Genomic DNA, 26,723 nt, shown 5'->3' with positions numbered 1-26,723 from the left:
ACTGGGGATGTGTGACGAAGGAAAACAAGGTCACAAAGGCTCTCGGCCCCTGGGTAGGAAGAAGAGCCAAGGACCTACCTTCTGAGGGGCGTCGTGCTCCGGGACGAGCCACTCCAGCTCTGAGGCAGCTGGAAGCTGCATCCCCTCAAACTGCTTCAGGAGCCCCATGGCCACCGCCTCAGCAGATGTGGAGTGCAGGAAGCCGTGGGAGCTGGAAAGGGGAGAATCAAGGACGGCTGAACACCGGGAAAGGACGGGCAGATGGAGGCTTCCCTTCATGATCTCATCCCCCACACAGCAACTTCTGGGCTGGGAGAATACCGGCAGCACCCCGGCCTGCTCATCACCCTCACACAGGGGACAGTGAAAGTCCGCTGGTCTCACAGTCCGAAGACTGCGGTTCAAGCCCCACTTCCTGTCACTACACAGCACTGACACATAGGACAGTGAAAGTCCGCTGGTCTCACAGTCCGAAGACTGTGGTTCAAGCCCCACTTCCTGTCACTACACAGCACTGACACATAGGACAGTGAAAGTCCGCTGGTCTCACAGTCCTAAGACTGTGGTTCAAGCCCCACTTCCTGTCACTACACAGCACTGACACATAGGACAGTGAAAGTCCGCTGGTCTCACAGTCCGAAGACTGCGGTTCAAGCCCCACTTCCTGTCACTACACAGCACTGACACATAGGACAGTGAAAGTCCGCTGGTCTCACAGTCCGAAGACTGCGGTTCAAGCCCCACTTCCTGTCACTACACAGCACTGACACATAGGACAGTGAAAGTCCGCTGGTCTCACAGTCCGAAGACTGCGGTTCAAGCCCCACTTCCTGTCACTACACAGCACTGACACATAGGACAGTGAAAGTCCGCTGGTCTCACAGTCCGAAGACTGCGGTTCAAGCCCCACTTCCTGTCACTACACAGCACTGACACATAGGACAGTGAAAGTCCGCTGGTCTCACAGTCCGAAGACTGCGGTTCAAGCCCCATTTCCTGTCACTACACAGCACTGACACATAGGACAGTGAAAGTCCGCTGGTCTCACAGTCCTAAGACTGTGGTTCAAGCCCCACTTCCTGTCACTACACAGCAGTGCTAATGAAGGACTCTGTCACTTCCTTTCTCTTAACTTCAGCTCCTCTAACAGCAAAATGGAGATTATAATGCCTGCTTACAAAACAAAGTGAGTAAAATTGCTTTGTGGACTAAAAGGCGATTTTTCCTCCCAAATGAGCTACTATTTCCCCTGGTTGGGTCCGTGATGTGGAATCTGTTCAATCTGATTTCATAACCAAAAACCATCATCACTGCTCTCTTTTGAGACCTTCTGGGGCCTCTGGTTATGATGAGAGTCAGCAGGGAAGGAATCACTCACTTCCAGCTTTGCCTCCACGAGAGCCCGTCCCATTGGGACCAAAGAGCTTCTGCTTTCCTCTCGTGGGCTCGCCACCATCAGCAAGCCCCTCCCCCGACCTTGCCTCCTCTTACATCTGGATGGCTTTGCCCAGCCATATGCCAAGAACTGGGTTTGTTTCTCTACGTATCCTCAGGTTTTCTTTTTTTTTCTTTAAAAAAAAAGTACTCACAAGGACTGGGAGGAAACGAAGGATCTGCTGCTTGAGGCTGTGTTCCTTCTGATGTCAGCATCTACATGGAAACCAGAGACAAGGGGAGCGCAATGGAAAGGGGTGGGTGAGGGATCGTGGAACCCACGATGCGGTGCTGCCAGCTAAGCACTCAGGGTAACAGCCAGGTGCCACATTCTACGCAGGATAAAGGAGCAGGTGAAGCTCTACACACAGGTTATAACTTGCCTCTATCCAAGTCAAAACCAGGCTGAATTAGTAACATTATGCACAGCACTGAGAAGGTGAAAAGTGTTACAAACCCAGGCAGAACGACAGACTCAGCTTTGGTGTGAAACGGTGAATGAGGTTCACAGACACAACCCCTCACGTGCACAGACACAAAACAAGGACTCAAATCGCTCCCTCATTCTCCACATCTGAACCTTTCTTGAATGATAAGCTCCCTTAGGCAGTAACTCTGTCTGGCTCTTAGATATGTAACATTCGGTGCCTAACACGTAACTTGGATCACAGAGGTTCTCATGAAATACATGTGACATTGGAACTTTGCTTCTAACACTTCACCACTGTTGCCATCACCCCGAATGTTACAAGTGTTTGGAACTTTGCTGCTAACATCTCATCACTGCTGCCATTTTACCCCTGAACGTTGGAGTCTTCTATATCCTTAGAAAAGCTTCATGGAGGAAAAGGAACTTCTCTATAGCTTTGCAACTCTTTGGAGATGCCTGGTTACCAACACATTCTGACAAAGATGGTCAACATGATCTCTGAGGCGTAATTATACAGGAAACTGTGGCAGACCTTCCGCAGCGTGTTTCTGACAAAGGATTTAGAAGAGGATTTCTGGTCACGATATGCCTGAACCTCCAGAGACCTCAGAGACCTCGTCTACCCAAATACTTCTGATGGAGGGGAATGCGAAACACAGCAGTTATGTTCAAGCAAGGCAGACACAGCCTACCCAAGTCATGAAAACAAGACTGTTCTGAGAAATACTCTCTCTCACGTCCTTCACTGCCCAGTGAAAAGACCTTTCTTTCCTAATTAAGCCTACACAATGACCAATCTACTCTGAGCACTCAGGACATGAATCTTGTATGGCATCACTGTGCACTGGGCCATGAGTAGCTCTACTGTTCCTCACGTTTCCTCTGTATGCAGATTTTTGTCTGGACAACTAGATTATAAAATCACCCTATTAGGAAATAAGATTGTGTCTCCTTCTTCCCTTGGCTCTAAAATACTTAACACAGGGCTCATATACAAGCATATACTCAAATAATATTGCTGACAAACTAATGTCTTCAAAGCTACATATGAGTAAGATAATAGAAGTAACAGAAGTTTTCATATGTTCTCTAAGCACAGGACATCAACACGTCTTTGCTGGTAATTAACACAGCCTACTTAACAACAAAGATGTTCAAGTACACCGTGTTTTCTGGCTGAATCTGTGCCACCAAAATCCAGATCCCAGTGCACTGCCAGTTGTCTTATTTCTAGCTAGTGCTGGTAGAGAAAAGAAAAACAGTAGAGGCAACAGTAGGCCAGACCTTCACAGACTGGTTTGCGACATGTATCTGGGTAACACTTACACTGCCTTGGGTTGTACGTTAAGTCTTGCCTTGCGCTAGCAGCCCTCAGAGTGCTTTGTACATAAAAGTTTTCAGAAAATATTTTCTGAATAAATGATTAATTGGCTAAAAGCAATTAACAGCTATTTCAAATTCCATCCTGTTTGGGAGTCACACAAAAGAAAAAAAAAAAAACTTAGCTATCCCTCAGGAAGGAGCTAACCAATTTTCTTATTTTAGTGCCAGGCTATTAAAGAAAATACTACATGCCAGAAAGAACAGGCAGTGATAATTCACAGTTTCTAAGGAAACCACTGCCTTCATAAAACTATTTAGCAGTTCCTCATCCTCACAAAGAAGAAATTTTTTTTGAGAGAAAAAAATCATTCTCTCTTTAGAAAATACAACCGAGTCACACTGTAACATGCTTCTTCCTCTCTTTGACTAGAGGTAAAGTGAGGTCGGAGGTACATGCAGGGACTTCCCCTTCCCTGCCAATCATGAATACACCAAGAGTGTGGAGGGGCCGCCCAGCTTCGGAGGCCAGGCTCTGAGCCCGGAGTGGAGGGAGAGAGGCACACTCCATCAAAGGGGCCATGACACCCGGCCCCAGCCAAGGACCACGCAGCTCTGTGGGTCCTGGGCCCGCGCTGCAGCCTTATCACTCTCTGGTCAGCTCAAGCAGACCACTAAGTTGATATGGGTGAACCCCTAGTTGAAGATCTGGATAAAAGCAGACCGAGTCTAAGCCAGCGAATTGAGGAGTGAAGAGAGGGGGAGCTACCCATCTGGATGGACTCAACGTGTCCCAAGTGAGAGCACTTACGGAGCAGGTCCGAGACTCTCACCATCCAAGTGGAATTTAACATAATTCTGAAACTTTTTATTGATTTTTTTGGTACAAAAACAAGTATTATTATTGCAAGAGAATGATTTCAGGTGCTTCTGATGCATAGATGTTAGGTTGAGTAATCGCAATTTTTGCCATTACTTGTGCACCAACTTAATAGAATAAGGCCATTATTTACTGACAGAAAAAAGTTTAAAAACATAAAAATAAATAACAAAAACAATGACAAGTTATAAGGAGAAGAATTTGCTGCGTGTCCAGACACTGGTATTGAATGATCAGAGAAGAGCTGGCTAAAACCTTGGTACCTTAGCAAACTACGCAAATTTTTTTTTTTTTTTTTTTTTGAGACAGAGTCTCGCTCTGTCACCCAGGCTGGAGTGCAGTGGTGCGATCTCCACTCACTGCAAACTCCACCTCCTGGGTTCATGCCATTCTCCTGCCTCAGCCTCCCGTGTAGCTGGGACTACAGGCGCCGCCACCACGCCTGGCTAATTTTTGTACTTCTAGTAGAGACGGGGTTTCACCATGTTAGCCAGGATGGTCTCGATCTCCTGATCTCATGATCCGCCCGTCTCGGCCTCCCAAAGTGCTGGGATTACGGGCGTGAGCCACCGCGTCTGGCCAACTACACAAATTTTTAAACAAAATAAGTGAGTCACAAGAAGAGTCAACTTCAGAATGTACTGGCCAGTTTGACGTTGGTTTCCATCCTGCTTTCTAGAAGATAAGGTCATACCCAACATATCTGGGAGTCCAAATCCAACAAATTTTCTGTAATTGCTGACTCAAAAGGAAACATTTCAAAATGGAGAACCCAAAGCATTCTTGTTTTATAAAGAGAAAAAATTTAATTTAAAAATGGATGAGGGAGAAGCAACTGATTACCTTCAATTGGATATAATTTTGAAACTTGTCAGAAAATATAGCCATGAACTTTCCTTTTTACCTATTATGCCAGCTATCAATTTACTGCCTTTCGACTCCAAATCTGCCCTTGTTTTTGCCTGCTCTGCAATAATGGAGCTGGACACAGAAACATTTCTCCTTTGCCAGCTGACATGATGTGAAGTTTTGCGGTAGAGGGTGCTGGAGGCAGAAGGGGTTTCTCTGGCTGGTTCTGGTTGCTTCTCTAGGCTGACTCCGGGGGAGGCACACCTTGGGAAGCTTTGCAGTAGAGTACCACGAGTGATGCCCTCATAAACAGCCCCCTCAGCACCCACCAGGAGAGCTTCCCTGGAGAGCTTTACAGTGAGTGCCACTGGCCTACCACCTTCCCACGAAGCGCTTTCACCAGTACCCTTGGGTTCTGAGAGAGCACCTCTCATGGGCATCCTCCCTCAGCACCCCAGAGAACAGTTTCCCGGTGACAGTTGTTGGCATGCCACCTCCCCATGGAGAGCGTCCCCCGGCACCAGCTCAGGGCAGCTCTGGGCTTCAGGGAACCCGGCACCAGTGCAGGGCAGCTCTGGGCTTCAGGGAACCTGGCACCAGTGCAGGGCAGCTCTGGGCTTCAGGGAACCTGGCACCAGTGCAGGGCAGCTCTGGGCTTCAGGGAACCCCACAATCCAGTGAGCCAGGAGGTCTGGATCTCAGCCTTGGGGATGTAATACTCCTTTACATCTATTCCCACCCCAGATGCTCCATCCCAGCCCCGGGGATAGTGGCTGCTCCTCCACCTGCTCCTCCTGCGCACTCTTTTTTTTTTTTTTTGAGACGAAGTTTCTTTTTTTTTTTTTTTTTTTTGAGACAGAGTCTCACTCTGTCGCCCAGGCTGGAGTGCAGTGGCCGATCTCAGCTCACTGCAAGCTCCGCCTCCCGGGTTCACGCCATTCTCCGGCCTCAGCCTCCCGAGTAGCTGGGACTACAGGCGCCCACCACCGCGCCCGGCTAGTTTTTTGTATTTTTTAGTAGAGACGGGGTTTCACCGTGTTAGCCTGGATGACCTCAATCTCCTGATCTCGTGATCCGCCCGTCTCGGCCTCCCAAAGTGCTGGGATTACAAGCTTGAGCCACCGCGCCCGGCCTGAGACGAAGTTTCACTCTTGTCGCCCAGGCTGGAGTGCAGTGGCATGATCTTGGCTCACTGCAACCTCCACCTCTCAGGTTCAAGCAATTCTCCTGCCTCAGCCTCCAGAGTGGCTGAGATTACAGATGTGCACCACCACGCCCAGCTAATTTTTGTATGTTTAGCAGACATACTAAATGTTTCACCACGTTGACCAGGCTGGTCTCGATCTCCTGACCTCGTGATCTGCCTGCCTCGGCCTCCCAAAGTGCTGGGCTCACAGGTCGGAGCCACCGCGCCCGGTTTCTCCTGCGTACTCTTGAGAGTCTTCTTTACTCCTCATGAGCCAGTTTCCCACTCCATGATTCCCACATTATAGTTAATCATTCTTTTTACTAAACTTTCCCTATTCAAATTACTGTGTAGTTTCTGTCTCCTGATTGGACACTGACTAGATACATCTCCGCAGAAGATGAAAACTCTGGAAGAATCTACAAAGGAAGAGAAAGAAACATTGATGCAGCTATAATACAAGAAGGTGGAGATGGGGGAAAAAATAACAACAACAAAACTCTAAATCCAAAGAAGTTGAAAAGACTGTCTGAGATTGGGAGCTTATGAAAGATATCGAACCCAACTGGGCAGACACCATCAGCAGAAGCAGATGACGTGAAAGAAGACAGACACAAAAGATGACGCATCACATATCAGATAATTCCATTTATACCAAGTGTCCAGAAAAGGCAAATCTACAGAGACAGAAAGACGAGCAGCTGAGTGGGGCTGGAAGTGGGGACAGGAATTCACCGTAAAGTGACCCAAGGGATACTACTGGGGTGATGAAAATGTCCTCAAGTTGGATTACGGTGATGGCTGCACAACTTGGTAAATTTACCAAAAATCGTTGAGTTGTACACTTGAAGTGGGTGAATTTTTTCTTTTTTGAGACAGGGTCTTGCTCTGTCACCCAGGATGAAGTGCAGTGGCATGATCATGGCTCACTGTAGCCTCGACCTCCCCAGACGAAGCAATCCTCCCACCTCAGCCTCCAGAGCTCTGGGGCTACAGGCATGCACCACCACACACAGCTAATTCTGAAATATTTTTTTTTGTAGAGATGGGATCTCACTATGTTTCTCAGGCTGGTCTCCAACTCCTGGCCTCAAGCAATCCTCCTACCTCAAGCCTCCCAGCATGCTGGGATTACCAACATAAGCAGCCACTACACTCAACCTAAAAAGCAGCTTTTTAATTGAAAAACATTTCACGGCCGGGAGCGGTGGCTCACGCCTGTAATCCCAGCACTTTGGGAGGCCGAGGCGGGCAGATCATGAGGTCAGAAGATCGAGACCACCATGGCTAACATGGTGAAACCCCATCTCTACTAAATATACAAAAAATTAGCTGGGCGAGGTGGTGGGCGCCAGTAGTCCCAGCTACTCGGAAGGCTGAGGCAGGAGAATGGCGTGAACCCGGGCGGCGGAGCTTGCAGTGAGCCGAGATTGCGCCACTGCACTCCAGCCTGGGTGACAGAGCGAGACTCTGTCTCAAAAAAAGAAAAAGAAAAAGAAAAACATTTCACATTCTTAATGTAAAACCTGTCATGTGTATACAAATTTTTTAAAGCCCCCAAAATGGGGAAAGAAGGATGCTAGAAAGACCGAATCAAGGCCTGCTTGGTGGTGAGAGCAGATTGGACACTCTCTGAGGGAGAAGTGGCTGACACTCAACATGTGCCCCCACAAAAAACTGGGACTAAACACACCGGAAACCGGTTACAAAGGGAGTCAGGAGAACTCCTCCTCAGGCAGGGAAGGCTCCTGTTAGATCAATGAAGAAAGGGAGTCAGGACGACTCCTCCTCAGGCAGGGAGGACTCATGAGAATCAATGACAGTCGTTTAGGAGTAGGAAAAAAAAGCAGCCTAATTACTTTTATTTCTCTAATCTTAAAAACATTAAGTTGATACCATAATATTTGTACATATTGACAGGGCACGTGTGATATTTTATGCATACAACGTGTGATGGTCAAATCAGGGTATTTAGAATATTCACTGATTGAACATTTATCATTTCTTTGTGTTGGGAACACTTCAGATCTCTTCTGACTATTCTGAAATATACAATGTGTCAGCCACAGCCACACTACTTTGTTACTGAACATTAGAACTTACTCCTTCTAACTGTGTGGTTGAACCCACTAACCAACCTCTCCTTATGCCCCAACCCACCTCCTCCCCAGCCTCCTACCACTCTCTTCTCCACCTCCATGAGATCAACTTTTTTAGCTTCCACATGAGTGAGAAAATGGGAGCTCCTGTAATATTTGTCTTTATTGCTCTAAATCTTGATCTAATCTCACGTAATTATTTCAAATTCCTAGTGCCCAACAATATTAACAGTTTTAATAAAAAGTTCTGGGCCACGTGTGGTGGCTCACTCCTGTAATCCCAGCATGTTGGGAGGCCAAGGTGGGCAGATCATGAGGTCAGGAGTTTGAGACCAGCCTGGCCAACATGATGAAACCCTGTCTCTACTAAAAATACAAAAATTAGCCGGGCGTTGTGGCAGCTGCCTGTAGTCCCAGCCACTCTGGAGGCTGAGGCAGGAGAATTGCTTGAAAATGGAAGGCGGAGGTTGCAGTGAGCTGAGATGGTGCCATTGTGCTCCAGCCTGGGCAACAAGAGCCCAACTCCGTCTCAAAAAAAATACAAAAGTTCTGAGTTTTGTTGTTGTTTTTGTGTTTTAAAGTCATTCTGAGCAGAAAACTACTACTTTCTTTCCATTAACCTCACCTACAGGAAACCTACTTGTTTGGATCACAAAACAAGAACAAACATCTACTGCAGTAAATCCTACTTGTACACAAAGTACCCACAAGAGATGGCTTTCTAAACACTGGCTCTGCAAATTCAAAATTCTAAAGAGACACTAAGCTTCATACCACTCTATCCTACTTCTGCTGCCTGAATGTGTGGCAGGAGCTTAGGATAGGTCTGAACTAAAATTCTTCATCTAACTATTCCTTTCTAAACCGTCCACTACCTCCATCAGTCACAATGGCCACTAAATCTAAATTTATCACCGTAGGGAAGGATCACCAAGGACAAACTTGATGAGGAAGATTGTTGGGGTCACATGAGGATGAATTGGTGAGTATCTGAATTGTTCCTGGCTTGGTGTTCTGGCTTAGCTCCAGTTTCTTCCAACTAGTTCTCCAGCCCCCCCAGTCCTCGTAACCCTCACAGTTATCACGTGATTAAGTATATATGAAAAAGCTGGCGCAACATTCACACACATGCGTCTACGAGCACATCCACGCTTGCAAGGTCAGCTACCTGAGAACATCGAGGCCAGTGACACTGACAGTCCGTTCTTTGATATGTGAGTCAGGTTAGATCCTTCACTACCATCTGTGTAATAATGACGACAAAAGGGGGCCCTTTAGTATTCCAGCAGGAAATAAACTAATATTCTATACCATGTGTTCCTGGAATCAAAACTTGCCATTTGCTCCCAGACATGAAATGGTGTTTAGGAACTGACATCCTTGGGTAGGTGCTCACTCTAGCTTGGAGGAGAGTTACTGCTACTTCCTATGCCACGCCCAGCCTCAAGGACCTCCCACGGCAGTGGTTCTCAGCCACGGTGACTCAGGCAATGACGGAGGCATTTCTGATTGTCTCGATACTGGGGAGGGGTCGCCACCAGCCTCTAGTGGGTAGAGGCGAAGAATGATGCTAAACATCGTACAGTCCACAGCCCAATCCCTCATGGCAAAGAATGGTCTGGCCCACGGGTTGGAAAACCCTGGCCTAAGGTCTTTTCCTTTAAGGATTTCTGTTGTGAATTGACTAGAGAATTAGTTGACTGAACATCTCCTCAAGGCCCACAACCGCAGCAACAGTTTCTAACAGGAGTGGCTTTGGGCCTGTCTGTCGAGAGGCTCCTTACAGACTGCACAGCCTCCCGGATCCCTGCTGTGCTGCGGGACACAGTGTGATTGTCACGTGGACTGATCTGAATTTACCTCACTATTCTCCTCCTGAAATTCCGGCTGCGGATCCTGGGAGCGAGGTCAGACCCTCTTTCTTTTTTTAATTAGGAGATGAAGTCAATCACAGACTGTGGTATAACAGAAAATAGATACTTGGTCTCTGTCTCCAGTTCCTGGTGAGAATTCCTAAAATCCTTGGAATTTCTTGAATTGTAGTAATATCTTTTATTATTCAAAAGAAGCCCCTTTCAATCATACCTGAGTTTATGCTAATGAGGAGACTCCTGGCAGGCCCCTAGACAGACAGCTTCACCAGTGGGGGCTATCAAAAGAACCAACCACGTCATGAGAGGGCTGGAACTTTTACTCCCCCATCAGGTCCAGCGAGGGGAGAGGGACTGAAGACTGAGTTCAATCACCAATGGCTGGTGACTTAATCAATGGTGCCTATATAATGAAACGTCAATAAAAACTTGGAACAATGATGTCCAGGCTTCCTGGTTGGTGAACACATCAATGCACCTGGGAGGGTGGTGCCCCCACACACCATGGGGGCAGGAGGAGTTCCTGTGCTCGTGATCTCTTCCTAGGCCCTACGTACTTCTTCATGTGGCTGCTCGTTTGGATCCTTTACAACAGGCTATAATCCTAAGCTTTCCCAAGTTCTGGGTGTCATTCAAGCAAATTATCCCACCTGGGGCAAAGGGGTCATGGGAACTGTGAATTCGTAGTCAGCCTACAAGCAGAAGGGCAGGTAGCTTGGTGACCTGTGTCTGGCATCTGAAGCAGAAGTAATCTCACAGGACTGTAGCCTGCAGGATCTGTGCTGACTCCAGGGAGTTAGTGTCAGAACCAAACTGTAAGTCACCCAGCTGATGGTGGAGAATTGGAGAGGAGTTGGAGGATCACATACAAACAACCAACCAAACAAACAAACAAAAGGAGTTTTAATGACCAACTATTGTTGTCATAAATAGAAATCAGAGACATTAAGGAGAACATAGAAGGAAGACTTCCTGAATACCTGGAAAATTTGTGGAAAAACAGAGTTTCTGAACAGGGAACAAACGTGTGGTTCCTCCATCTGGAGGCCTGTGCAGGCGAATGGGTTCTCTAGATTGTGTAAACAGGAAATCAAAGCCTCACACAACACGAGATCTATTTGTCATCACATTATAACATTATAATGGAGAATTATAGATATAGTTCACCTCTGTCCACGTACACAATGTTGTAACAGAGAATTATAGACACCATTCACTGCAGTAAGGAAACCACTGTTGGTCTCACCCATGAGGGAGGAGCGTGTGTCCCTGAACTGTTTTTGTGTGTGTGTTTGTTTTGCTGATGAACTTGAAGAAATCTATGACTTGCAGGAACGGGACCTTAACCTGATTTAACACAACTGCCTTCCCAGACTGGAACCCCACTGTTCCTCTATGCTGGTACTTCAACAACAACAACAACAACAACAACAACAACAACAACAACAACAACAACAACAGAGTCTGTGCCTGTGCTAAGCAACTGAGCGCTGCAAGGGCAGAAATTCAAGCTCACTTTGCAGGCCTGATTTTGTTCCTTTTTTGTCCCCCTGCCCCCAATGATTCTGTTTGTCCTTTTCTCTTTTGAACACTTTGAAACAATTTCAGTTGTGTTATGGAACCCAAGAGAATAGGATTCTAATTCCAAGTGGTATGGACCAGCCCTACAAGCTGAAAGGAGGAGTCAGAGCGGGAACCCAAGAGAAAGACACCACTGAGGAGGAAGCATCAGGATGACCCCAGCCAGCAGCCACTCCGCCTGGAACACCTGCTTTCAGTGCTCTTTCCTACTGAAGTTGTAAAGGGGTTTTGTTTTTAGCAGAATGCTGTCCCTTACAATAGCTAGTAACAATCCATAATGAAGATCTTCTACTTAGGAAAAACTTTGCAGCTTATCGTTCTAAATGGAAAGAAACAGGAAATAAAAGTTCCCTTGTAACAAAGTGTCACTTCTTACCTTGGATTTCAAATTCATCAACCTCATCAGCAGAGCCAGAGTCAGAGAGATGTGCCGAATCGCGTGAGCTGAACTGGGAGCTGCTGGAGGTGACCCGAAAGCCTGTTATGTTTAAAAACAAAAAGGAATAAACAGGGCAGAAAGAGGTCTTCTTGTCCTTCCAGCGTCACAAGAAAAGGGACCTGGTATGACTTCAACAGAGAGAAATGGAAACTTTCCCTTTAGAAAGTTTCAAGGAAACAGAAGGTACTACTATCTGGAAAGCAAATCCGGGACAAGCGTGCTTAGGTCTCCTTATATCAGAAAACTATTTTGGAAGGGAGCTATTCCTTTTTATATATATATATATACATATATATATATATTTTTTTTTAAGAGCTGGGGTTTCACCATGTTTGCCAGGAGAGTCTTGAACTCCTGGCCTCAAGTGATCCACCCGCCTCAGCCTCCCAAAGTGCTGGGATTCCAGGCATGAGCCACTCCACCTGGTCTGGAAAGGAGCTATTCCTGATGTAGGAAACGGAGCGACTCTAGGATGAGTATTCCTAGTATGGTTTAAAAAAAAAAAGTAGGACTATATAGAAATGTCTTTCTGGGCCGGGCGCGGTGGCTCAAGCCTGTAATCCCAGCACTTTGGGAGGCCGAGACGGGCGGATCACGAGGTCAGGAGATTGAGACCATCCTGGCTAACACGGTGAAACCCCGTCTCTACTAAAAAATACAAAAAACTAGCCGGGCGAGGTAGCGGGCGCCTATAGTCCCAGCTACTCGGGAGGCTGAGGCAGGAGAATGGCGGAAACCCAGGAGGCGGAGCTTGCAGTGAGCCGAGATCCGGCCACTGCACTCCAGCCTGGGCGACAGAGTGAGACTCCGTCTCAAAAAAAAAAAAAAAAAAAGAAATGTCTTTCTGACAGCAGAGGAACCACTGGTTTGGGTAGAACATCCCAAAGGAAGAGCCATAAGGCACCAGGCCTTATGCTGAAGCTGGGAGAATGTGGGAATAGTGTCCACAGGCTCCACTGACTTCCATGCTCAGCCTCCTGGTACACAGGGAGCAGGTTCTTGGTGCGGATTTGCTGGCGCCGAAGGCGGATCTTCTGCTTCAGCTCCTGGATCTCTCTGTCGCTGTCTTCCTCTTCCTCCCCCTCCTCCAGGCACCGGCTCATCATGTTGCACTTCATTAGCTCGATGGCAGCGATTAAGGACTCTGAGATGCTGAAGTGGGCATTCTCCTGGGGGAAGGGGAGCAGCAAACAAGCAAAGGGTTACAAGTATTGAATGACAGTATAATGTTGGAAAGGGGAGTTTCCAAGATAGGAACTGTTTCTGTCAAAAACACCCTGGAGAAATGGACATTTCTGCTACGAGGAAAGCTGATGGCTGGAAAACCTATTCTAGGTTTTCTTCACTCTCTTACTTTGCCAAGCCTGTCCCTTCCTGTCTCATTTCTACATAAAAATATGATAGAGAAGAGGCCCAGGATTTCAATCAGGTTCTTTCCCAAAATCATACACCTGTACGCAAAATATTAAGGTAAATGTTATGTCTCAAGATAAGAGTGTTTTGCAGGCTACAAAATGCTACACAGATGTCATTTATTGCTTATCTGAGCCTCAGAACAAAAGATAGAATTTGATTCTGGAAACAGTATTTACCTAAGGTGCCCGGGTCAAGGGAACCGCAATCATGCAGCAAAACCAATGCTGCCAGACGCAGGGGCTCACGCCTGTTAATCCCAGCACTCTGGGAGGCCAAGCCCAGGAGTTCAAGACCCCAAACACAGGGGTTCACACCTATTAATCCCAGCACTCTGGGAGGCCAAGCCCAGGAGTTCAAGACCAGCCTGGGCAACACAGGGAGAGCCCCCATCTCTACAAAAAATAAAAAAAATACCCAGGTGTGGTGGCATGTGCTTGTAGACCCAGCTACTCGGGAGGCTGAGGCGGGAGGATTGCTCGAGCCCAGGAATTTGAGGCTGTAGTGAGCCATGACCGTGACACTGCACTCCAGCTTAGGTGACAGAGCAAGACTCTTATCTCAAAAAAACAGAAACACACACACAAACTTGATGCTTCTCTGCCCAGGCTGGCTTCTAAGATAAAATCGCTAATATCTGGGACTCGATGAGGGGCACATGCTCCCTGCAGAGTTCCTCAGAAACAGAACTTGCTGAGCTTCCTTCTACTGTGAACTTATCTTTACTGTAGTCTGTACCCATGTCACTGCTACATACCCAAAACCTCATCAGAACATATGGCACCACAGACCTTTAGACCCAATCTCCCAACTCATGAGCTCTTCATGAGGCCCTCGATTTCCCACCTTTTCCAGGTCGGCACAGCTGCCGAAGTCTTGCTCAGAGAGGTAGCTGATGAGGGACTGTCCTTCTGATGGTCTTCGGAACATGCCTTCCCCTGAGCACAGGTACCGACCACCTTCTGTGGGAAATGGAATGTGGATGAAACAGTCAAGCTTCTTCAGGAAGTCTTAAGCTTTTACCATTAAAGATGCTCCCAAGTCTTCCCAGGTAACTGGGAATTAGAGGTTGGAAGAAGATATCTACCTTCTAAAAGCACTTCTTGCACTTTGGGAGGCCAAGGCGGGTGGATCACCCTAGGTCAGAAGTTCGAGACCAGCCTGGCCAACGTGGTGAAACCCCATCTCTACTAAAAATACAAAAATTAGCTGGGCGTGATGGCTCACACCTGTAGTCCCAGCTACTAGGGAGGCTGAGGCAGGAGAACAGCCTGAACCCGGGAGGCGGAGGTTGCAGTGAGCCAAGATCGTGCCACTGCACTCCAGCCTGGGCAACAAGGGCAAAACTCTGTCTCAAAAAAAAAAAAAAAAAAATTTCTTGTACTCTTAGAATCCCAGAGCACTGAGCCTTTTGGTTGGAAAATGATGGAATAAACAGAGACAATCCTTCTACCATCTAAAATCAAAGAGAACATGCTCTCCCCCATACCATATAATAAAGAAAAAACAAAGTAAAAATGGAAAACTCTGGGCTGGGAGTCAGAAAAGGACATAAATGGCTTCCTCCTCTGCATGATTTGCATGTAGAGTTTGTCTGCTGGTTATTAAGCCCAGATACTCCAAGTCCTCTTTTCAAGGTCCATCTCATCCACTCACAGAGCCATTCCATATGGTCAGCTGACATGCCTGGTGCCAACACCCAGCGGTAAGAGTGGGTAGGACCCTGAAGTCAGAGAGGAGCAAGAGAAGTGGCAGAGCAGTGTGATTTCTAGCACAGGGGTTGAAAATGACTGAAGAGCGACTGAGACGGTAACAGTATGTACCCTCCGCAGAGCTGAGATGAACCCCAAAGCTCAGAGCTTAGCAGGCACAAGGGGCGAGCAGAGAAAATATAGAGTTTTAGCCCTGGCCTTCATAGTACTCACCATACTCCATGTACAGAGAACTGGGTGTGCTGACTTCACTGCTTTGACCAGAGTAGGGCAAGGGGCCTCTCAACTTCGCCTTATCATTGCAGGATTCTAATGGCGATGACCACCAACGAGTAAAAACACACATACGAAGTGAGCAATAGATACATTCCCAACTTTGGAGTTTCAACATTTAACTGCACCCCTTCCCAAAGCCCTCCAAAGCAGGAGAGAGGTGGCACAACAATGGAACAGCCCAAGGGCACAGAAACACAGGGAGGGAAGGAGATGGCCGGTCAGTACATTCTAAGTGGAAAAGAAGAAACGTGATCCAGAATGGGGCAACATAAAGGTGAGAAAGAATCAAATCAAAATGGATTCATGAAATTTGCTTCTCTTTCCTTACATCTTTTAACCAAACATTACAGGAATGTTAGCTGATTTCTATCCTCTTGACAAACCAATTTAGAAAAGTCTTTAGACGGTAAAACAAAGACAAGTGCATTGAAACTTTTCTGACATGTTGACATTAGGTTTTAAAGTAACATCAGAAGATTTACATTCACTAAGGAAATAAAATTCAGCAGTGTCCTAAAAAGAAGCATCAAGGCAGTGCTGGAGAAGCCCAGGGAGAGGGCCCCATAAGCAAGGGGCCTGTTACGGGGCTCAGCCCATCCTTAATGAAGAAGGGAGGGAGGGAAAGCTGGCGAGACAGACAATGCCTGGGACAGGAAGAGCGAGAGCTGGGAGGGGAGAACAGTGGCAGTCAGGGCTCACAGGAATGAGAAACTGATATTCTTCACAAGGAAACACAACATTTCCAGGACCACAGAAGGAAGAACAGGTGGAAAAGCAGGTGGGTGCTTGAAAATGAGCAGGATGCTATGGGAGAATGAATGATTGAGCTGCATCTAACCCATTTCCCCGACAGATGGTGCCAAATTGCCAGCTACTCCTCTCACAAAAAATGCTACTCTGTGAAAAAGACAATTTTGTTTTTCTTGGGCCTCAAAGACTTCTGGTAGTCCTGGTCGTGGGGTCTGTTCCTTCCTACTGAACTGAGGACAAACTAGTAGTCACCACGATGCCTTGGTAAAAAACCATGACTTGGAATTCTCAAAAGCATACAACACAAACTCTACCACGACCTTAACCTCTTCACAACATGTGGCCATTCAGCCTTTTCTTGCTGAGTTCACTTCTTCCTAATGCTGCCATTTAACTAAATCTTTTTTCTTTTCTTTTTACTTATTTATTATTATTATTATACTTTAAGTTCTAGGGTACATGTGCATAATGTGCAGGTTTGTTACATATGTATACTTGTGCCATGTTGGCGTGCTGCACCCATCAACTCGTCAGCACCCATCAACTCGTCATTTACATCAGGTATAACTCCCAGTGCAATCCCTCCCCTCTCCCCCCTCCCCATGATAGACCCCGGTATGTGATGTTCCCCTTCCCAAGTCCAAGTGATTTCATTGTTCAGTTCCCACCTATGAGTGAGAACATGCCGTGTTTGGTTTTCTGTTCTTGCGACAGTTTGCTGAGAATGATGGTTTCCAGCCGCATCCATGTCCCTACAAAGGACACGAACTCATCCTTTTTTATGGCTGCATAGTATTCCATGGTGTATATGCACCACATTTTCTTAATCCAGTCTGTCACTGATGGACATTTGGGTTGATTCCAAGTCTTTGCTATTGTGAATAGTGCCGCAATAAACATACGTGTGCATGTGTCTTTATAGCAGCATCATTTAACTAATTCTTACAATTCCCTTCCACTCACTTGATACCTGCCTTCTTACAATTTCTCATCTCCTTAGGAACAACGCTATTCTAAATGATGGTCCTACAGACGTTATTCCTCCTTAACCATCTCTTTTCCAAGCTCACACACCCAATTGTCCTACAGACGTTATTCCTCCTTAACCATCTCTTTTCCAAGCTCACACACCCAATGGCCTCACCCACTTCCAGGAAACCACGGGTTTCAGCCCTCTCTCACTCCTCTGCCCTCTCTCACTCCTCTGCCTTGCAGATCCATTCCAGTGTTCCTCTCCATGAATTATGGTACCCAGGATGGAACACAAGTCTCAGTTTGAACACCACCACGAACACCAAGGAAACACACTGAAATCACTAGAAAAATCCTATGCAATAGCTGGAATGGGGTGCAGGGATTTATAGGGAAATGAAAACAGGTGAAAGAAAAAGGAAACAGGGAACTGCAGGAGAGGAAAAAACACACACACACACAAAAAAAAAAACAAAAAAGAAAAAAACCAAACATGCAAGTCTATCTGAGACCACAGAAAGGGGTAAAATACATTCTGGTGTTAATTCAAGGAAAATAAAGTAATCCATAGGAAGTATTCAGTTATAAGAAAAATTCTGGGCTGGGTGTGGTGGCTCACGCCTGTAATCCCAGCACTTGGGAGGCCAAGGCAGAAGGATCACTTGAAGCCAGGAGTTCAAGACCAACCTGGGCAACATGGTGAAACCCTGTCTCTATCGGAAAAAAAAAGTCAAAAAATTTTAAAAAAGAGAAAACAGTCTGCCACTGATTCATCATGATGCCTCAGACAAATAGCGGCCTCAGTTTCACCTTTGGCCAAAACCGAAATGATAAGTCTTGACTCTGCCTCTCAGAAGCTGTTGAGAGACTGAACGAGGCATTTGGAATTGTGTATAGAAAACACATCACATGAAATACTGGTAACATTTTATAGACAGTTCCAAGCATCACAACGAGACCAGACTAGCCAGACTTGATTTGACACCAGACTGAAGAAGGTTCTGAACTAAGAAAGGTGGTCACAGAGCAGAGCAAAGAGGAAGTGGAGGACCAACTCCCAAACCTGCAATGGGATCTTCAACTACAATGGTGATATTCCTGGGGCCTCCTGCAGGTAGTCAGACAGGTGCAGAGGAGAGTCCGGACAGAGCAATGAGAACAGAGAGGAGAAAAAAAGTGTCCTGAATTTTACGCAGCAGAAGTGGGGATGGAACTCCCAGGAGGAAACCCCAGTTGTGAAGGGCGGATGGCTCGTCCAAGAAGCTGTGCGTGACCCGTATTTCCTCAGATACTTTTGCACATATTTTCCCTGGCTCCCTTTTCCAAGGCAGGATTCCACTGGAATCCATATGGATTCAAGAATGGGGTGGGAAAGTTTTACATGCTCAAAGGCCAGTGGCTTGGAGTACAGCAGACATCAGGCCTGCAGCAGCAGATGTGAAGTGAGGGTCCAGCCCAAGTCATCTTCACATCTAAGAAAGCTCATGGGAAGACAGGCTTTGATTTGGAGAGTCTTCTCCTCGAGATTTCCAACAACTTAAATCACATTCTTGAGGGAAAACAAAGACAAAAGTTGGTAATTCTGAAGGTTTCAGATGAGGGCCTAAGCTCTCACCTTTCCAGAAATCACAAAGAGAAAGCAATGCTATCTCCAGTTGCTAAAGAAAATCCTTTTTTTTTTAGGTCACTGAATTTTTTATATTTTATTTTTATATCTTATTTCTGGGGCTTTTGTGACCCAGAATGGCTTTGAGCACAAAGCTCCATGCTATACTTTCTCTTATGGAGATCCTGCCACAAACAAAACCCAACCAAAGCCTGCCGGATACCACAAGCCAGGAAAGATGATGGCAAGGAGAAGGCAAAAGCAAGGAGCCCCACTTTTCCCACATGTAGGCTGCCCCTCCTATCAGATGGTGTTTGGTGAGGTCCCAGTGGCCAGGGCCTGCTCATCTGACTGCCTCTCGGTCTGAATCAGTGATGCGGCCGTTAGCCCCACCCACTCACCTGCTGGATCACATCACCCCACCCTCACTATCGCCTTCGTTTTAATTAGAAACCCCAGTATCTCTCTACCTCTTACATTGGTATTACACCTGGTATTATTACACCCTGGTCAAACTTCTAAGACGTCACAGGAAATGACAGAACTTAATGGGATTATTTTTAAAGCTCACTAATACTTTCCCTGATCCAAGAGATACTTTGAAAGGTCGAACTGTGATGAGTCACACTATCCTCTGATGTTACTAAACTAGTAAAGAATCCAGGAAAACATTTAATATTAGCAACGTATAAAGAAACAAACATAAATAGAGATTCTGAGTCTTGGTATTTCGTTATAAACTTCCTTCGTTACAAAACAAGATGTTATATAGTCAGAACCAGAACCCCTCTCTCTGCCATCTGAGAAGTCCCCATAACAAGGCTTCTCTTCACCCTCAATTCAGGGCTATCTTGCTGACTAGCAGCTGGTGCTCCTCATTACCTGGAGCTCCTCTGGAGGCAATGCTGGTATCCGAATGGGAGCGAATATGGCTCTTCTTTGCCCCACTGGCGACGGTGAGTGTCTGCCCCTCTGAGAAGCTGGACCTGCGGAGGACACTGGACAGCTGGCTCTCCTCACCTCCCTCCTGGTCCCCTAAGGAAGAGGCAGCAGAATCTGGCTTCTGGGAGCTGCTGGAGGAGAACAAATTGGAGCTGCTGCTCTCGGCATTGCTGCTGTGACTCTGACAGCTGGCAGTCCGGCCTCGGGGGTCCAAGTTGCCAATGGCCAGGTACTCAGGCCCCTCACTGGCATCACTTGGGGAATCATTCTGGCTGCTGACCCAGGATGCCTCTATAGGGCTGGTCAGAGTACTGGAGCTCATCTCATTTGGGGTTAAGGGGGAATCCCTGGCTAGTGCAGAGACTGAAACCGGGAGGGCTTGGATGGTTTGATCCTCTGCTGGTGAGACATGCCCTCTGCTTTCTTGAGGTTTCCGGGGAGGGCCAGAGAGTGAAAAGGAAGTAGATCTTCTCTCTAGAATATAAAAGGAAATGGTAAGGGGAGCAAGGGTGAGGTGGAATCCTGCAGTATGTATGAAGGACTTCTTCACAGCTAAGGTTCAAACTTTCTATTGTTACTAGGTGCCCAGGACATAAGATGTCACCTCAGAAATGGCAAGTCAAATAAAGTATAAAATTATTTAGAAGCAGCTAAGTCAAGTGTATGGGCTCCTGAGACAGTGGCTTTATTGCTTATTAGTATGCATTCCTCATCTGAAAAATGAGCAGTAAGAGGACTGTTTGAAGGCTCAAATGGGATAACACGTACAAACTGAATACAACAGAGCCTAGTACATGATTGGCAATCAATGAATGTTAGCTAGCATTGAAATGCCTTCTTGGCAACGTGGATTAGAAACCCAGGGGAATCTAAAAACATCTCTCCCTTCTGTTACTTCATGATTCTACTGAATTATTTCAGGCTAGTCACTATATAACTTGTAAAGATGTCCCTTATTAAGAAAAACTGTACCAACCAAAGGCTCAATTTTCAACGCCTATGAGCAACCACAAAGTCTTCTTACTTTCCAGGGCTGGGGATGAATGTAATGACCACTTTTTCCTGTCTCCATACCTGAGCCATTGTTGGGCATGGATTGGTGGAGGCCAGAGAAGGACCCAAAGTAGGAATGCTGAGCATAGCTGGTTGGAGGGGTGTATGTGGAACTGGGCAGAGCTGTCAGGCTCTGGCTCTTTGTCACCAGGAGTGGGCTCTCGTGCTTTCTGGCAAACTAAAAAGCAAAACAAAACCAAAGAATGTGTCAGAGTTAAGGACAGAGGGCCTCAGAGTGGGGGGCAATGCAGTACTGCAGAAATGCTGGTAGAAGCTACCTTTGCAGGAGGCCTGGACTTTAGCCAGACCTGTAGATACAGCAAGGCTACCTTCTACTATAGTATGTAATTTACAACTGTGAAACCACAGCTTCTGTACTGGAATCCTTCCAAGTGTTAAACCAGGAGTGCTTTATTACAGAGGCAGCACAACAGTACGTAAGATTATGTATGTGGAATCAGAAGTCAGACAGACCAGGGTTCAAATCCAGGCCCTGACACTTGTCAGCTATTTGATCTAAACTCTGGACCACGTATCTACTCTGTGCCTCAGCAGCCTCCTTTATAAAATGAGATCAATGCCCACTTCACAGAGTTACGAAGATTCAGTGAGATGATCCATGTATCATACACAGCACCATGCCTGGCACATAGAAAGCATTCAATGGATAGTAACCAACAATCAAAACTAAAAGAATCAGGCCAGGCGCAGTGCCTCACGCCTGGAATCCCAGCACTTTGGGAGGCCGAGGCGAGCGGATCACTTGACGTCAGGAGTTCAAGACCAACCTGGCCAACATCATGAAACCCTGTCTCTACTAAAAATACAAAAATTAGCCGGGCGTGGTGGCACAGACCTGTAATCCCAGCTACTTGGGAGGCTGAGACAGGAGAAACACTTGAACCCGGGAGGCAGAGGTTGCAGTGAGCTGAGATCATGCCACTGCACTCTAGCCTGGGCGACAAAGTGAGACGCTGTCTCAAAAACCAAACCAAACCAAAACAAAAACAGAAAACAAAATTAAAAGAATCTGGAGAGATAGGGGATCCTCTTCTCTACGAAGTGGGGACTCTGATTCCATTCTAGCTAAGGCACTGACTGGAGTACTAGTCATGGGGTAAGTTAATTTTAGGCAACAGATTTTCTTTGTACTATAAAATTTTCTTTACATCAAAGAAAAAAACATGAAAAAACTGACCCCATATAACATTAAGCTATGCCAGGTCTGACCCTAAACCCTGCCCAATTCAGAACCATCCCTCTTTCCCCAGATCTCTGTCAAGGCGTGGTATCCTCTGTCAAAAGATACCACCGGTTTAACAAAATCGACCTCCCACTCCCCAGCTTAGGTCTACTAAGCACAAGACCTAAGCTCAGACTTTCTACTTCAGTAAGTACTTAATGGTACCTCCCCTTCTCCAAGCATTTTAAATGAAAGCCGGCCGGGCGCGGTGGCTCATGCCTGGAATCCCAGCACTTTGGGAGGCCGAGGTGGGAGGATCATGAGGTCAGGAGATCGAGACCATCCTGGCCAACATGGTGAAACCCTGTCTCTGCTAAAAATACAAAAAAATGGGTGGGGGGCGGGGGTGGCAGGCGCCTGTAGTCCCAGCTACTTGGGAGGCTGAGGCATGAGAATCGCCTGAACCCAGGAGGTGGAGATTGCAGTGAGCCGAGATCGTGCCACTGCACTCCAGCCTGGGTGACAGAGCGAGACTGCCTCTAAAAAAAAAAAAAAAAATGAAAGCCTTTCAGCTCACAAAAATGGCTAAGTAAAAAACCAGTTTGCTGTAGAGGGTTCCATTATGCTGAGGTCCAGGGACCCAGCACAGACACGGATAATTCCTTGTCTCCTTTACCATGGATGCATCTATCTGAGCCAGGAGGCGGGGGTTGTTCTGTTCCACTGCTTCCAGGCACTGGAGCATGGCCGTGACGTGAGCATCACTTAGCAGGAAAGCAGCATCTGGGGAGAGAAAAGCTACCACAGTGATAGAACCCAACAGGGAGGTCTGGAGAGAAGCTCAAGGAAGGAGAAAGGGAGAGGTAAGGATGAACTGGGAGGAGTCACGCCACCGTAGGGTGAAGGGAAATCAGAAACAAAGTAGAGAAGAGGCTAAAGAACGTGGAGTATAGCAAAGTGGCTGGGACAAGAGACTTCAAAGTCAGAAAAATCCAGATTTGAATCCTGGCTCTGAGTGACTTTGGCCAAGTCGCCTAACCTTCTGGAGCCCTGTGGACTAGAAACAGTAGCACCAATGCCCAACTCTCAGGGCTGCAGTGAAGATACTGGACAGCAGTGATGGGCACGCAGGAAACTCCTGGTAAACGGTGGCTATTCTTACTGGTTTGTCTCTGTGTGGCTGTAGGGGATGACCTTAACATAAAGTTGAATTGTGTCTTACTTGGGAGGTAAGAGGTAAGTCTGGATATGTTTCTGAGTAGAATCCCTATGGCATCAAGTGAAAAATAGGAGGCCCTGCCAGGCATGGTGGCTCACGCCTGTAATCCCAGCACTTTGGGAGGCTGAGGCGGGCGAATCACCTGAGGTCGGGAGTTCAAGACCTGCTGACCAACATGGAGAAACCCTGTCTCTACTAAAAATACAAAATGAGCTGGGCGTGGTGGCGCATGCCGGTAATCCCAGCTACTTGGGAGGCTGAGGCAGGAGAATTGCTTGAACCCGGGAGGCGGAGGTTGCAGTGAGCTGAGATTGAGCCACTGCACTCTAGCCTGGGCGACAGAGCGAAACTCTGTCTCAAAGAAAGAAAGAAAAATAGGAGGCCCTGGAACTAGAGCGATAGAGGAATAGCGAGGTGGGTGACAATGAGGAAGCACAGACGACAATCCTAAGTGGCCTCCACCTACCTGTGTAGAATTTTCTGATATACTGTCTATCCCCGAGCAGAGGCCGGAGCTGGGCTGAGAGGCAGTGGTATTGCAGGCTGTGCTGCAGCCACAACTCGGCAACAGCACGTTCACTCACACCATCAGCACTGCTCTGGCCGTTCTCGTGCAAGCAGATGAACTGGGAAGCAAAGGGGTATGAGTCAAAACATACATCCTGGTAGATACGGCAAGATTGAGGCCTAATGACCTGAGAACTAAATTGAGACAGTTAAGGGAAACGCTTTGAAAAGCTTCACCCTGGGTCCCATATATGCAGGCTTTTTTAAAAATAACAAAACTTTTCTATTCCTTCCCCAGAGGAGAAAAAGTGGCCTGGATGAATGGGTTTGCATGGTTTTTTTTTTTAAGCAAATAAAGTTGGTCCCTAGAGGGATAATTAATTTCCTTTCCTTGGTTGATAGGCAACTTGACGTATTCCCTCCTTAAGAGTCTAGAAGATTCTTCTGACGGAGCCTCAAAGAGTGAAGACCCACAGCTCTGCCAGCACAGCCGCTCTGCTCTCACTCTTACCTTCTCCACGTGAAGGGCTGAGTGGGGACTGAGCCACCGTATGTCTTTCACGAACTGCCAGTAATCAGTCTGGCGGCGGCACGCCTGTGAAGGGAACACATGCAATGAGCAAATCACTACCATTCCGGACCAGACCCAGTTCTAGGGTTGGCATTCAAAGACAGGAAAAAGAGCACAGCCTTCCCTTGCCTCATCAAAGGTTCTCAGCAGCAATCAAAGGCATACATACAGAGGCCAGGGGTGGTGGCTCAAACCTGTAACTCAGCACTTCAGGAGGACTGCTTGGGTCCAGGTAGACTGGCCCATCTCTACAAACAATTTAAAGCTTACTCCGAGTGGTGGGACATGCCTTAGTCCCAGCTACTCAGGAGGCTGAGGTGGGAGAATCACTTGAGCCTGGGAAGTCAAAGCTGCAGTGAGCCATGATCGTCCCACTGCACTCCTGCCTGGGCAACAGAGTGAGACCCTATCTCAGGAAAAAAAAAAAAAAGAAAGAAAAAAGAAATACATACACTTGACATATGTTTACCCTTTTAAAGAATAATTGTTAAAAATGATTTTAATCATTCTTTTGAACAGGTAACATATGCGTATGATATACAAGGTATACAGTAAAAATAATGTTTTCTTTTTCTTTTTTTGAGACAGAGTCACTCTGTCGCCCAGGCTGGAGTGCAGTGGCGTGATCTCAGTTCACTGCAACCTCCACCTCCCAGGTTGAAGCGATCCTCATGCCTCAGCCTCCCAAATAGCTAGAACTACAGGCACACGACACCACGCCTGGCTAATTTTTGTATATTTAGTAGAGATGGGCTGTCTCAACTAAAGACCATGTTGGCCAGGCTGGTCTCAAACCCCGAGCCTCAAGTTATATCACATAACTTCCTGGAGAGCAATTTAGCAATAGCTATCAAAATTCAAAGGCACATATTCTTTAATCTAAGAATTCTAGGAATTTATCCTACGGTAAAGGGCAAAACCATCTATACACAAGCACTGTTACTAACAGCAAATGACTGGAAACAATCTAAATATCCATTCACCAGGGGACTGGCTAGATAAGTGACGGTACATACAGACAATGGAATATTACAAAATGACAACTGTAAGAAAGAATGAAGAAGCTCTTTATGTAACGATTTTGGATGAATTACAAAATATATTAAGTGAAAAAGGCAAGATACAGAATAGTTACTACAGTATGCTATTATTTATGTTTAAAAAGTTGCAGGTACAGCAAAGAAAATAATTGATAATTGCTTTTATAAGCATAAAAATTATCTGGAAGGGCAGGGCATAGTGGCTCACGCCTGTAATCCCAGCAGCCTGGGAGCCAAGGTGGGAGGCTGCCTGAAGGCAGGAGCTCGAGACCAGCCTGGGCAACACAGGGAGACCCTGTCTCTAAAAAAAATTTTTTTAATTAAAAAAAAAAATTCTCTGTAAGGAAACTAGTAAATGGTAGTTTTTTATGTGATCAGAAGGGAGCAAGATTTTTCACTGTATACAGTTTTATAGTTTTTTATTACCTAGCTGTGTAAAATACAGCACTCAAAAATTAAATACTTTTAAAGTTATAGAGTGATATATATAGTACAACCTTAATATTTTTAAAAAACCACACAAAACATAGAAAAAAGCAGAAAATACACCTCAATGTTAGAGTGGTTACTATCGCTTGGTGTTGGGATTACGGGTGATATTTACTTTCTTCTAAGGTCTTTTTGGTATTTTCTGAATTTTCAAGAAAGAAAATATATCACCTATATATTCAGAAAAAACCCACAAAGGTCTTTTTTATTATTATTGATTTTTTTTAATTGGACATGTATGTTGCCAAGAACTAGTTTCTTCTTGATGGTGGCAAAAGGGGGAATCCTCTCACTTCTGTTCAGCTGAGCGATCTCAGGGGCTACATGTCCCACATTTCTAAGCAACAGAAAAGAGGCTATCAAATATGCCTTGCCTTCTGGAAGGACTAAAAAGGTAGCCCAGATGCAGCTGTCAAGAAAACTGAGATCCCTCTAAGAATACGATTGTGATGTTACAGCTTTCCGCTGGCCCTGAGTGGATTTTTAAAAATACAATTCACATTCCATAACGCTTCCTTTTGAAAGCCCAGAGGACATGAGCAGCATGAATCACCGTATCAGCCCCTCCTCCCGACAAGGGCACAACACCCAGAATAGCTCGGCGATGACGCCGCAGCCTGAAACCTTTGAAAGCCCTCATCTTTCAGAGGGAGGAAATGAAAGGGAAAAACAAGTTATTGACGCAGACTTTACTTCTCAGATCTTTACAAGGCAGAACAGAGCAGCAAGGAAACTGGCACAAATCTTTTGTTTTTGATTCTTCCCACTAGAGCCTGCAGTTGCTAAACGTGTGTATACATACGACAAATCTGCCTGATTTGTTCTGCTTCTGATTACTAACCCTACTGGGGTTCTCAGGACAGGAGGCATGTAAAAAAGGAGAGAAGAGAAAAGATAAAAT

The 26,723-nt window shown here is 46.3% G+C and overlaps 1 protein-coding gene and 1 long non-coding RNA gene across 27 annotated transcripts in view; both read right to left on the bottom strand.

Annotated features, from left to right (window-relative positions):
• Positions 1-26,723, bottom strand: part of RUBCN (rubicon autophagy regulator) — a 61,200-nt gene that overhangs the window by 8,596 nt on the left and 25,881 nt on the right. For 4 of the 26 annotated variants that reach the window (XR_013413444.1, XM_077991033.1, XM_077991024.1 and 1 more), the window contains 13 exons: positions 24,234-24,317; positions 23,682-23,841; positions 22,673-22,794; positions 20,835-20,991; positions 19,701-20,234; positions 18,276-18,320; positions 15,428-15,523; positions 14,349-14,464; positions 13,051-13,258; positions 12,027-12,128; positions 9,367-9,441; positions 1,590-1,650; positions 79-211 (listed from right to left, as the gene is read on the bottom strand). Coding sequence is in view for 22 of the 26 variants with exons in the window: in XM_077991033.1 (XP_077847159.1) it covers positions 79-211; positions 1,590-1,650; positions 9,367-9,441; positions 12,027-12,128; positions 13,051-13,258; positions 14,349-14,464; positions 15,428-15,523; positions 18,276-18,320; positions 19,701-20,234; positions 20,835-20,991; positions 22,673-22,794; positions 23,682-23,841; positions 24,234-24,317 (1,893 nt within the window). In the remaining 4 variants the exon portion in view is untranslated. The remainder of the gene's footprint in view (positions 1-78; positions 212-1,589; positions 1,651-9,366; positions 9,442-12,026; positions 12,129-13,050; positions 13,259-14,348; positions 14,465-15,427; positions 15,524-18,275; positions 18,321-19,700; positions 20,235-20,834; positions 20,992-22,672; positions 22,795-23,681; positions 23,842-24,233; positions 24,318-26,723) is intronic. The other 22 variants (XR_013413445.1, XM_077991037.1, XM_077991028.1 and 19 more) reach the window with 7 other exon arrangements.
• LOC144338962 (uncharacterized) lies at positions 4,515-5,781 on the bottom strand. Its single transcript, XR_013413450.1, has 2 exons — positions 5,580-5,781; positions 4,515-5,541 (listed from the first exon to the last, which is right to left on the bottom strand). It is a non-coding gene; the product is annotated as an uncharacterized LOC144338962 (long non-coding RNA).

This window comes from Macaca mulatta, chromosome 2, assembly GCF_049350105.2.
Source record: "Macaca mulatta isolate MMU2019108-1 chromosome 2, T2T-MMU8v2.0, whole genome shotgun sequence".
Taxonomy (NCBI): Eukaryota; Metazoa; Chordata; class Mammalia; order Primates; family Cercopithecidae; genus Macaca; species Macaca mulatta.
This window is presented reverse-complemented; position numbering and strand designations above follow the sequence as displayed.